Source organism: Colletes gigas, unplaced genomic scaffold (assembly GCF_013123115.1).
Source record: "Colletes gigas isolate AHSC1104 unplaced genomic scaffold, ASM1312311v1 Colletes_gigas_Sc00020, whole genome shotgun sequence".
Classification (NCBI taxonomy): domain Eukaryota; kingdom Metazoa; phylum Arthropoda; class Insecta; order Hymenoptera; family Colletidae; genus Colletes; species Colletes gigas.
This window is the reverse complement of record NW_025106649.1, coordinates 2,719,297-2,733,510: the sequence shown is the minus strand read 5'-3', so window position 1 is coordinate 2,733,510 and position 14,214 is coordinate 2,719,297. Positions and strand designations below refer to the sequence as shown.

Sequence of the window (14,214 nt, the reverse complement as noted above, 5' to 3'; positions counted from 1 at the left end):
TTTAATGGAATGCGATCATTTTATATTTAACTTCTGATAGAGGCCGTTTGGACGAATATAGTGACCTATATCACAAGGTCATTCAAAGTCAGCTACGACAAAAAATATTTTGTTCCGACGACTCGATAAAACACTATTATGCTCCATTAATGCAATTTTCCAACTGTCGATTCAAGTTAGAAATACAGGGTGTTTGGCCAACCCTGGGAAAAATTTTAATAGGAGACTCTAGAGGCTAAAATAAGAAAAAAATAAAGAATGTCAGGTCTTGACTGAGGTCTCGTTAAAAAGTTATTAACAATTAAATTAAAAAATTTCAAAGCGTTCTGGAAAAATTATTTTTGGTTGCAGGGGTCAATTACAATTATTTTTGGTGAATAGACATACCCCCGAATTCCTGCGCATTTTAGAGAAAAAAAATCGAGTAGGTACTGAAATGTTTAGACGAAATTAAAATATTTAAAATCATACTAAAAAAATTATATTTAGTTACAGGGGCCAATTACAATTATTTTTGGTCATTAGACATACCCCCGAAATCCTACGCACTTGCGAGAAAAAAATTCAGTACGGTCGGAACTTTAAACGTTAATAACTTTTTAACGAAGCCTCCATCAACAAATTGGTATTCTTGACTTTCGTCTTGTTTTGAACCCTAGAATGGCCGAACACCCTGTATAATATCTGTTGATATAATAATTGATAAAATACTGCTCACAAGGGGAGGTCATACCCTGTCAACCTGGGATTTCAACCAAATTTGGCAGAGTTGTTGGGGCTGATGTCCAAACGCATTCTGTAAAATACTAGACGTTTATGGCCAGCCATTTTGTTAAAAAATGGCATTAAAGTTTAAGATTTCGAAGTTGTCGGATCGACGTTTTTTTTTAAAAAAATTGTAGGTCTCGAAGAGGGGAACACAAAAGTCCAATACATTTTTGCCGTAACATCAATAGTTTAAACAAAAATTTGAGTTTTTGTGACGGGATAAATGCATATGTACCGTGTAGTTGGAGCGTATTTTCAACAGTCATGGTAGCCGTGGAGTTAGCGTCGAGGAATTCGGGTTGGAAGACTGGGGTTCGTGTCCCCGGAACTAGAACATTTTGTTTTTTTTCTTTTCTTCGCTTATTTTTGAATTTTTATTTATTTTTAATTTTAATTTTTAATATCATGGAAAAAGATGGCTGTTACAAATAAATAAAATACTATTATGGTTATAAATGTTTATTTTCACACATACTTACAAACATATTCTCATATATATTTACATCTCACGTATAAATAAATACAAAAATTAGATATTTATTTCATACGGGTTTCGCAATGCATTGTATGATTTTTATCATAAAAACAGGAAAAACATAATGGTTTCATACACCACGCGCATGTTATAAATGCTTGTTCTGTACAGCATTTTTTGGACCACGGGTAGCAGTAGATGTTCGAAAACAAGAAGAGGAATTAGGCAATGTACATGTCACTTGCACAAAGTCAGGGAAATTGCAATCTGATACCTATCAATTATTTTTGGAAAATATATTAAAACCTTACGTAAAAGCAAATAAATTCTTATTAGTCATCGATTCGTGGGGTGGACAAACAAATCCAGCATTATATGACAGGATCTTTTATGATCCGGAAGATAAAAATATGGCTACCTGCACGTTAAAAGTGATACCACCAAAATGTACACCCATTTGCCAACCGTGTGACGTGTATTTTTTTAGACAGGTTAAGAACTTTCTTTCAAGACTCCAAAATGCCCTAACATTAATCCGCGAAAACAGAGAATTAACCAATAGACAGGATATAATAAAATTACATTCCATAATCCATTATCAATTATCTGCTCCAATTTTTACCGACATGATTAAATATGCATGGTATGCGTCTAAACTCACCCCTCCGAATCATAAAAAAGAAATCTTTTGTAACGTGAATCAAGTATGTTTTCCACACGACCTAAGAAATAAAAAATGCTGTACAGAACAAGCATTTATAACATGCGCTTGGTGTATGAAACCATTATGTTTTTCCTGTTTTTATGATAAAAATCATACAATGCATTGCGAAACCCGTATGAAATAAATATCTAATTTTTGTATTTATTTATACGTGAGATGTAAATATATATGAGAATATGTTTGTATGTGTGAAAATAAACATTTATAACCATAATAGTATTTTATTTATTTGTAACAGCCATCTTTTTCCATGATATTAAAAATTAAAATTAAAAATAAATAAAAATTCAAAAATAAGCGAAGAAAAGAAAAAAAACAAAATGTTCTAGTTCCGGGGACACGAACCCCAGTCTTCCAACCCGAATTCCTCGACGCTAACTCCACGGCTACCATGACTGTTGAAAGTACGCTCTAACTACACGGTACATATGCATTTATCCCGTCACAAAAACTCAAATTTTTGTTTAAACTATTGATGTTACGGCAAAAATGTATTGGACTTTTGTGTTCCCCTCTTCGAGACCTACAATTTTTTTTTAAAAAAAACGTCGATCCGACAACTTCGAAATCTTAAACTTTAATGCCATTTTTTAACAAAATGGCTGGCCATAAACGTCTAGTATTTTACAGAATGCGTTTGGACATCAGCCCCAACAACTCTGCCAAATTTGGTTGAAATCCCAGGTTGACAGGGTATGACCTCCCCTTGTCAGACTTTAGTAGATAAAAATTGATCAAACATTAGTATTGGTGATTGGAGATTTCCAAATTACTCATTGGTTCCTACACCAGAACCATTTTTGGAACATTCCGTAATGGAAAACCTTCTGCTATGTGCAAATTAACAAAGGCAATTTCGTGAAATTTTCATACATTTTTGGATACTGTGACGTTCAGATAATTGGTTAAATAAAGTTGCGGTTTTACGGATTTTGCAGTTGGAAATTTGTATTTGTATACTGCAAGCTTTTAATCAGACCGATGTATTATACCAGATTATAAAATGGATCAAAGTAAACGGTTCGACGGATTCCTTCTACGAGTCTGCGTATCAATGCAAATACAGAACAAGAGAATCGAACTACACCAAACATTACACGAATAAACAGATCCTCAATAAGGTAATTATCCCTTGAATTGACTGCCACATTATTGAATAATGCAGGTATCATCTCACTCGAGCAGTAATAAACTTCAACAATAGCTTCATCTGCGGACGTTTTTATCCACGTCCTCTATACTTTGATAAACCTAAACAAAGTTAGAATACACGACAGCTAAAATCATCGTATAACTCGATCGTAAAGAATATGTGACGGACGATTGTTTATTTTAGTCAACGTACAACCCTAAGAATTGTTTTATTAGCTTTCACATGCTATGAAAAAAAAATAGCGATTATTGTATTGTATACTGTATTATTTTTACTATTACTATTACTGAATGATATGGCAATTGACGTTAAAAAATAATATTATTTAAAACGTTAATTATCCTGGTTAAACACTCTGGAACGGGGTCACACTTTGCGGTTGCCCTCATTTTTATTGCTTCACGATTTTTATTTTTATTTTAAATTTTAATTGGCAGCTGCTATTTTTTTCCTGACTACATGCAAGTGCACACTTAGCACGTTACTCAGAAATGGTCCTGCTCCCAAATTTCGATGCACAACAGTTTGTTTTCAAACACATATTTTCAATACACATAAGAATTCTAGTTAAAAATATGAATTATAAATATTTTTATTATGTATATTTAAAAATAAATTTAATAACTCTATCACAAAGTTATTAAGTGCACCATAGAAAAATTTATTAATTTATATTTTTAAAATGTGTATATTAAACTCTCTATGGAGTTAACCAGTTTTTCTATATTATCTGGTACATATGTTTGAAACATAAAATTGTTTATGACTCACTCTATTTAGTATTATATGTACAGGATGTTTGGCCAACCCTGGGAAAAAATTTTAATGGGAGATTCTAGAGGCCAAAATAGGTCGAAAATCGGGAATACCAATTTGTTGATGGAGGCTTCGTTAAAAAGTTATTAACGTTTGAAATTTCCGCCCGTACTGAATTTTTTTCTCGAAAATGCGCAGGATTTCGGGGATATGTCTATTCACCAAAAATGACTGTAATTGACCCCCGCAACCGAAAATAATTTTTCCAGAATGATTTGAAATTTTCTAATTTCGCCGAAAATTTTGTCGACCTAGTGAATGTTTTTCTCGAAAGTGCGTAGGATCTCGAAGGTATGCGTATTCGCAAAAAATTATTGTAATTGACCCTCGCAACCGAAAATAATTTTTTCAGAACGATGTGAAATATTTTAATTTAATTTTTTAATAACTTTTTAACGAAGCGTTAATCAACAAATTTGTATTCTTGATTTTCGTCTTATTTTGGCCTCTAGAATCTAAAAGTCCAGAACTTTTCCTGTTAGTATATTTTGTGCAAATACATTTACTATTAACTACGTCAACGTATAAAGTATTTAAATTAAACTAAAACCGTGTGATATTTAGAAATAAGTAAAATTGTACATACACTTAGCAGCATTAACTTGTGTCCTTTTAGGAGAAAATCGCTAGCTCCTCCGCCAACCAAGACGCCTGTTTCAAGGAGAAGAGGTCTTGGCTAGTGCTGGAATTGATGGCTTTCTCCTAAAAGGACTTAATGCTGCTTAAGTATAATAATTGTACATCGTGCATTAAAATTTTATTTCGCGTAATAACGTTGTTAACATCATAATGCTTCTATTATAGTCTTTATCTTCCCATCATTAATGAAGTCCGTATCAATGAAACGAATATACAAGAAATAAGATGTCATTTTACACAATACGGTAATAAAGGCCGAATTTTTGAGATCACGATTCGATGATTATATGTGTCTTTTTTTATAAATGAGATAAAATCATTAAAAGAGTAATATTTTCTATTCACTAAATTTATTGTTTTAAAAATAAAAAATAATTCAGTACAAAGATAAAGAAATATACATATATGAATTTACGTTTGCATTGGAGCTGGAGATATTAACGTTAAGTAAATTCTCTGAAAGTACACGAGTGAATATTACGACAGAAAACTAGCTCTAATTCGAAAACAAGGTCTCGTCAAGCATAAGTTGCACGCACTATTACAACTCGTCGCGTTGATTTGCTATTGCTAGGTAACATTTTTACACATTTGATACGCTAGTTAATGGGTACTAAAAACTGCATGGTGTCTGGAAACGATGTTAATAATGCCACGAAGGATTTAAACGGTACCACAGGGGTCGGTTAAAGGGATTAGCAGAGTCGAATATTTTTCCTGTCCCTTTCAAAGCTCAGAGCTAACAGGGTTCCTAGTTCCCTTGCTCACCGTTAAAGTCTGACCATCGTAGTAGTTGTTGACGGCCCCATGTCGTGGCATAGAGTCTCGATTTGCCTGGCGAATTGCGGTTAATGAACTCTTAATTACCCAGTCTGCAGAGACGGTAGACGTTTACAGAGGCTTCTTACCAACAAATATGTATACACGACGTATGTAATCCGGTTTCGTATGGGTATTTTGTGATTCACACGGATGCGCTGAGTGGGAGTATCCTAATTCCAGAACCCCCCCATTGGAAGCTGTGCGATCTAGAGTTCATCGAATCCGGAAGTAGGCACGTTAAACTGTTAAGAAAGTAGCAAATTTTCATTTGCAATACGCGTTTAAAGATTATTAATTCTTTTACGTCGGTACGATTTCGAAATGGAGCACAGGACTATGATTAAGCTTTGCTTCAAACGTGGAAAGATTACTGTAAAAACATTCAAAAGTCCTTTTAAAATGAACTCGTCGAGTCAGACAGGGTTTATATTAATTGGAAGAGTGGAAAGATTATTAATTCTTTTACGTCGGTACGATTTCGAAATGAAGCACAGGATTAAACTTTGCATTAAACTTTGCTTCAAACGTGGAAAAATTACTGTGAAAACGTTCAAAAGTCGTTTTAAAATGAGTTCGTCGAGTCAGATAGGGTTTATATCAATTGTAAGAGCGGTTCTTGATGCAAGATAAATATTCCAGAGCTTTTTTCAGCGATTATTACTAAATGTTTCTTTTATAAAAAGTCAGTTGATCAGATACCAACTGTGCTCGTTGGATTTGGCTCTGGTTGTTTTTTTGAAGTTGAAGCAAAAAATGATTTTTAAAAGAAAAATACTCGCTTTGAGAATATGGAAGCAGACCAGGATGGTCTTTTACACTAGAACCACAGACAATTATGGTATATTTATTTGTACAAAAGAAATTAAAACGATAGATGCTTGAAGAAATGTATAATGCAATGGAAATAAATGTTTATTCAATCTCTTATAAAAAACTATAGTATATTTTCAGAACAGCAATTAAACAACTAGTTATAACCCCCACAATTTTTAATATTTTCTGATGGGAAAAACACTGTACATACTTATAAGATGAATAAATATATCTGCAAAATTTTAATACAAATTAGTCTACCTGCCATTAAACAAAGTCACAAAAAAAACCGGAAAAATGACAGTCTAGAAAGCAATACCCCCTTAAAAAGCAAGTTAGGTGAGCAAAGCGCTGTTCGCAGAATGAACAATATAATCACAAATCTGTGGTCACACATTACATTTTCAGTAAAGAATTTTTTTCTCGAAAGTGCGTAGGATTTCGGAGGTATGTCTATTCACCAAAAATAATTGTATTTGACCCCAGAACCTAGAAATAATTTTTTTAGAACGATTTAAAATTTTTTTTTCATCGAAAAATTTAGGCACCTGTCGACTTTTCTTAAAAATTCGTTTTTGATTTTTAATAAATTTGTTTGATGCTGTACGGAAATGTTGTCTAATACTTTTTCATAGGTATCCAAGAGCTCTACCTCCAAATTAAATTTCAATGAGATACATTCACTATTGTAGGAGTTATGACCGTTTGAAAATTGGACCAATTTTATGGGGTTTTTCTCACTTTACGGTCTTAAGGAACAACTTTTCAAATATTCTTGGAATTTGCACATATTCCTCACCAAAATACGCGTTGTTTGCCGTTTGAAACACTAAAATCCCCCAATCCGTTCAGAAGTTATGACATTTTAAAGATTTGCATGAAATTTCGGGGGTGCATTTTTGACCTCATATTAAATTTTCGGTCAAGAATTATTTTCTCGAAAGTGCTTCGGATTTCGGGGGTATGTCTATTCACCAAAATTGATTGTAATTCACTTCTGCAACCAAAAACAATTTTTCCAGAATGATTTGAAATTTTCTAATTTCGCCGAAAATTTTGTCGACCTAGTGAATTTTTTTCTCGAAAGTGCGTAGGATTTCGGGGGTATGTTTACTCACCAAAATTGATTATAATTGACCTCTGCAACGAAAAACAATTTTTCCAGAATGATTTGAAATTTTCTAATTTCGCCGAAAATTTTATCGATCTAGTGAATTTTTTTCTCGAAAATGCGTAGGATTTCGAGGGTATGTCTATTCACCAAAATTGATTGTAAATGACCTCTGCAACGAAAAACAATTTTTCCAGAATGATTTGAAATTTTCTAATTTCGCCGAAAATTTTATCGATCTAGTGAATTTTTTTCTCGAAAATGCGTAGGATTTCGAGGGTATGTCTATTCACCAAAATTGATTGTAATTGACCTCTGCAACGAAAAACAATTTTTCCAGAATAATTTGAAATTTTCTAATATCGCCAAAAATTTCGTCGACCTAGTGAATTTTTTTCACGAAAGTGCGTAGGATTTCGAGGGTATGTCTATTCACCAAAAATGATTATAATTGACCCCTGCAACCAAAAATAATTTTTCCAGAATGATTTGGAATTTTCTAATTTTGCCGAAAAATCTGTCGATCTAGTGAATTTTTTTCTCGAAAATGCGTAGGATTTCGAGGGTATGTCTATTCACCAAAATTGATTGTAAATGACCTCTGCAACGAAAAACAATTTTTCCAGAATGATTTGAAATTTTCTAATTTCGCCGAAAATTTTATCGATCTAGTGAATTTTTTTCTCGAAAATGCGTAGGATTTCGAGGGTATGTCTATTCACCAAAATTGATTGTAAATGACCTCTGCAACGAAAAACAATTTTTCCAGAATGATTTGAAATTTTCTAATTTCGCCGAAAATTTTATCGATCTAGTGAATTTTTTTCTCGAAAATGCGTAGGATTTCGAGGGTATGTCTATTCACCAAAATTGATTGTAATTGACCTCTGCAACGAAAAACAATTTTTCCAGAATAATTTGAAATTTTCTAATATCGCCAAAAATTTCGTCGACCTAGTGAATTTTTTTCACGAAAGTGCGTAGGATTTCGAGGGTATGTCTATTCACCAAAAATGATTATAATTGACCCCTGCAACCAAAAATAATTTTTCCAGAATGATTTGGAATTTTCTAATTTTGCCGAAAAATCTGTCGATCTAGTGAATTTTTTTCTCGAAAATGCGTAGGATTTCGAGGGTATGTCTATTCACCAAAATTGATTGTAAATGACCTCTGCAACGAAAAACAATTTTTCCAGAATGATTTGAAATTTTCTAATTTCGCCGAAAATTTTATCGATCTAGTGAATTTTTTTCTCGAAAATGCGTAGGATTTCGAGGGTATGTCTATTCACCAAAATTGATTGTAATTGACCTCTGCAACGAAAAACAATTTTTCCAGAATAATTTGTAATTTTCTAATATCGCCAAAAATTTTGTCGACCTAGTGAATTTTTTTCACGAAAGTGCGTAGGATTTCGAGGGTATGTCTATTCACCAAAAATGATTATAATTGACCCCTGCAACCAAAAATAATTTTTCCAGAATGATTTGGAATTTTCTAATTTTGCCGAAAAATCTGTCGATCTAGTGAATTTTTTTCTCGAAAATGCGTAGGATTTCGAGGGTATGTCTATTCACCAAAATTGATTGTAATTGACCTCTGCAACGAAAAACAATTTTTCCAGAATGATTTGAAATTTTCTAATTTCGCCGAAAATTTTATCGATCTAGTGAATTTTTTTCTCGAAAATGCGTAGGATTTCGAGGGTATGTCTATTCACCAAAATTGATTGTAATTGACCTCTGCAACGAAAAACAATTTTTCCAGAATAATTTGAAATTTTCTAATTTCGCCAAAAATTTTGTCGACCTAGTGAATTTTTTTCTCGAAAGTGCGTAGGATTTCGAGGGTATGTCTATTCACCAAAAATGATTGTAATTGACCCCTGCAACCAAAAATAATTTTTCCAGAATGATTTGGAATTTTCTAATTTTGCCGAAAAATCTGTCGATCTAGTGAATTTTTTTCTCGAAAGTGCGTAGGATTTCGAGGGTATGTCTATTCACCAAAATTGATTGTAATTGACCTCTGCAACCAAAAATAATTTTTCCAGAATGATTTGGAATTTTCTAATTTTGCCGAAAAATTTGTCGAACTAGTGAATTTTTTTCTCGAAAGTGAGTAGGATTTCGAGGGTATGCCTACTCACCAAAATTGATTATAATTGACCTCTGCAACCAAAAACAATTTTTCCAGAATGATTCGAAATTTTCTAATTTCGCCGAAAAATTTGTCGATCTAGTGAATTTTTTTCTCGAAAGTGCGTAGGATTTCGAGGGTATGTCTATTCACCAAAATTGATTGTAATTGACCCCTGCAACCAAAAACAATTTTTTCAGAATGATTTGAAATTTTCTAATTTCGCCGAAAATTTTATCGACCTAATGAATTTTTTTCTCGAAAGTGAGTAGGATTTCGAGGGTATGCCTACTCACCAAAATTGATTGTAATTGACCTCTGCAACCAAAAACAATTTTTCCAGAATGATTCGAAATTTTCTAATTTCGACGAAAAAGTCGATCTAGTGAATTTGTGTCTCGAAAGGTGCGTAGGATTTGTCTAATGTAGGGTGTATGTCTATTCGCCAAAAAAACTCTTTCACTGGACCCTGCAATATCATACAAAGGTGTTTGTAAAATTTAGGGGGGTTGTGATATGGTTTATAAAATTAATTAAGGAAATGTCTAAAAACGATGGAAAGTTTTAGGCAGCCCGTTTAATACGAATTAAAATTGCAATGTTTCAGTGTGCGTGCGGGGGTGACTGGAGTGATGGGATGGGGCCAGAGCCCCATGGAGTTCGGGTAGACCCGTCTCCGGCCCAGCTCCCCAGCCCCCTCCGCCATCAATATCGCCACAGCTCCTGCCAGCGTCGCAGAGGGCCGCCTCGATCGCGATGGAGGCCTCTAGCAATCAACAACAGAAGAAGGAGCCACGTGTCCATAGGCCTTGCGCCTTCGATAAGGTATGCGCATCTTCAGGGTCCGTCCCGATTTGAGACCGAGCGTCTGGGGGCTGAGTGTCCACTCCAGAGTTTTATCCTCGAGGGCCGCAATCGAGAATAAGAGCTCTTTTACACGAGCAAACGAGAGTACCTCTATACTGGCGGTCGCCTCGCGACACTCGTACGGTAGCAAAGAGCCGTATATCAGATCGAATCCCTTCGAATCTATGACGTCAGATTCGAATCGCTCCTAGCATTATTCGATGGCAGAAGTTCCGCGAAAATCTTGATAGGTTTTGTAAGTCTTGGTGGGTCTTAAAAGTCTTGCTCGGTCTTGAAAGTCTTGATTAGACTTGAAGCCTAGATAGGGGTCTTGAAAGTTTTAATGAATCTTGAGCGCCGCTAAACTTGAATTCCTCGGTACCTACGGGTATTATTGACGTAAAACGTCGAACAAAACTTGGAAAACATAAACAATTTTTATTAACAAACGACCACGAATACATTTATAGTATTTGCCTTTTGTTGTTCGCGACGTTCACCCTAGTATAGCGTGTGCAGGGTCTAAATGTACACAATCTCCTGCATAACGTCATTTATCTTGAGTTCGACTTCCGAGTTGCGAGCAACGATCAGTAATTGGATTTTTAAAGGTTTTTTTGAAGGTTACATCATCGGCATCATCGGTTGTTTTCAAAGTTGAAAGAGACGTTGAGAAGTCAAAATTTTTCATCGAATATCGAATTTCAGGTTGCTGCGCGCAATTAAATCAAGATTAAACCGTAATATTTCTTAAAAAATGGACAGAGAGTTTGGAAAAATGTGTTGCATTAAATGGCGATTATATACAAAAATAAATATGTACAGTTGATGCGCAATAAATTTACGTTATTTTTAGATCACTTTCATTAATTCCTCTTATTTCAAACATATTTTATTGCAGATTTTAGTTATCGATGAACCTTAAAAAGTAATAAAGATCTCTGATTTGATTTTTATATAGCAAATACTCCTTAAAAAATGTATAAATCCCTATAGGCGTTAATTGTGCCTTCTTGAAACATTAAAAATGTCAAAACAATTGTCGGCATCGAATTTCACTATTAATTTCAACGGTTAAATTGAATAAAAAACTCGCTCTATTTTAGTGAAAGCTATAACATACAATGTGAGTTGCATTTTCTTTATAATGGAATGAATGAAACTGTTAATTTCATTTAATAATTTCCATCGTTTCCTAATGCCACTTCGTTTTTATTCCACATTCATTAAGTGACTTATGGATGATAGTATGAGTTTGTATAACGTTTTTACTTCTTTCGGTGTGTGCCTCAGCTTTTTAAGTATTTACACATGTGTATTCCTGAAACGGTTCGTTGAATAACAATCAATTAAAACTCTGATCGAGGTCTTTGAACAACTTTGTATCGAGCTCGAGGCGGACTTTTAATTTAGAACTAGCAATATATTGTGCTAAAGAGCAGAACCAATCGATTGATTGAATTTATTGCAGATGGAGGGGCTGGTGCGGGAGATGCAAGACCCTGAGAACGGGATACCCGTGCGTAGTCAAAAACAATTTCTCACTTCAATCCCCTCAGCTTTCATGGGTGAGTGGCATCGATTCCTGTACGAGCTGTGACAATAAAGTTTCGAATATAATTTTATTTCCGCGGTCGGTTGCAATAAACCCAACAGTCACGTTCATTTATTGTCTAGCTTAATGCCCTCTCTAAGCGCGAAAGGTAAATATTATCGATCATTTTATTTATTTTAGAGATTGTTGCATGCAACAGATATATTTGTTACGTGAACAATGGGCCACAATTTGAAGCAAAAAATTGTGACACTGTTTGATGAATAGTGACCAGAGCTATACAAATACTATCATGTTGAAACTATGTGTTTTGCCAGAATTATTTACGACAAAATTTTGGAGTTAGGATGCTCTGTTTTATCGCACCCTCTTTACTCAACGTATCTAAATCTCCATAGATCATCACTTATGTATTTCGATCCCTAGAAAACTCGTTAAATGCAGAAAAATTCAAAATTCAAAACATTTAGTGAAATTGCCCATTGATCTTCATAGATTTTGTTTATTTTTTATATAATACAATATTAATTATATTAATTAATATTATAATATAATATTATAAAAATAAACAAAATCTGTGACAAGATCAATGGGCAATTTCACTAAATTTTTTGAATTTTTATGAAATGTTTGAAATGTTTTTAAATTTTAAAACTTCAGTTTAAAACTATTTTTGAGTACATTTATATTTAATACCAAATAAATGGGAAAATGTTAATGTACTAGCGAAGAATAAGTTTTAGATTAAATTGTTCCGTAACTCTTTCAAAGGGGAAGTAAATTTGATATGAAAAGATAACAATTATTTATGACTCGATTCAATAGGTATATCGATTGAATATTACTTTGAAGACGATAACCTTGTATCTGTTTAATTTTCAAAATAAAATCTGTTACTGAATTATTCTCGAAAGTTTATTGTCTCGTATTGCAGAGTAAACGTGTCACGGCTAGGATACTATAGTTATTTACCTGCTTGTTACAGGTTATGACCTCATCGAGTGGCTGATGGAGCGGCTTTCCATCGAGGAATCAGGTAAACAATTTTTGTTTTCATTATTTTCCTTTGATTCAATGTTTAATCCTTCGGTACGACGCAACTTTCGATCTCAACTGGTATGATAAAGCTTGTGAATAGAATTTTAGTGATTTTTGAAGGAGTTATGCCACAGATAAGGTGTTCAAGATGTTCCAAACTTTGAGAAGAATCACTAGAAATGGGGTTTGGGGTTGAAACGTTGAGAGAATTTTGAAGGAGTCTAGAGTTTCACGTACTTAGGTATCATTTAGGGAGGTATTTCACTTCTCATGAAAGGGAATTGTTATGTTGACAGTAGAGGCGGTCCATATTGCCAATCAGCTCTGCCAGTATGGCTACTTCTTCCCGGTAAATGACTCCAAGACACTCGCCGTGAAGGATGATAGTTCTCTGTATAGATTTCAGGTACAGTATTTGTCTGATTATGTCTAAAAATCGAGAGAATCTCCAACTTATATCTCTGTGGGGTGGTACACGTATACAGGGTGTCTCAGCATTGGTGTTACAAGCGGGAAGGAGGCGATTTTACATGAAAAAACAAATCGAAAATAAAAAATAAAATTTTTTCGTTTGAGATTTCGTTGTGGAGAAAATCAACTGAATATTTACAGGATTTAAATGAAAATAAGGCATTTAATTAACTTACTGAACTAACTTAATTAATACAAAAATTGTTGAAAATTGCTCATTGTGCTGAACACATAACTGTACTTTCTGAATTATATTTGTATGAACATACACTCTAATGTATTTTCTGTCTTTAATTGTTCAAATACCAAATGATTCTCACTTTTAATTGAGAAAGGCTTAAAATATTCTTCTTGTACACTTTTGTTTTAACATGATCCCATAAATAAAAATCAAGGAGTATCAAATCTGGATACCATGATTAGTCAAAACTAAAGATAATAACATACTAACAATAAGACAGTAAATAAAATTGTGATACATGCTAAGGAGGTTTTGTCAACACGAGTGTATAGAAATGCAGAAAACACAATAAAAGTCTGTATTGAGATCTATCCGACATAGTTAAATGTATACATACTCATTGAATATTCAAAATCAATTTTTTCAACAACAAAGCCTCAAATGAACAAATTTTATTCTTTCATTTTGTTTTGTTTTTTCATGCAAAATAATCCTCTTCTTGGGTGTACCACTGATGCTGGGACACACCCTGTATAATAAAAGAAATATACCTAGTGAAATCAATATTATATTCTACGCACAATTAGAAAAAATTAGAATCAAATTATTAACGAAGAAAATATATATATATTTATATTATCCAATTTAAAAATTATACCA

At 33.5% G+C, this 14,214-nt stretch overlaps 1 protein-coding gene across 2 annotated transcripts in view; it reads left to right on the top strand.

The window, feature by feature from the left end:
* The window catches only part of LOC122400767, a 52,864-nt gene that overhangs the window by 14,001 nt on the left and 24,649 nt on the right, over positions 1-14,214 (top strand). For both annotated transcript variants that reach the window (XM_043402400.1, XM_043402401.1), the window contains exons 2-5: positions 10,071-10,288; positions 11,781-11,877; positions 12,850-12,900; positions 13,199-13,308. In XM_043402400.1, coding sequence (XP_043258335.1) covers positions 10,220-10,288; positions 11,781-11,877; positions 12,850-12,900; positions 13,199-13,308 — 327 coding nt within the window. In that variant the 5' untranslated portion in view covers positions 10,071-10,219. The remainder of the gene's footprint in view (positions 1-10,070; positions 10,289-11,780; positions 11,878-12,849; positions 12,901-13,198; positions 13,309-14,214) is intronic.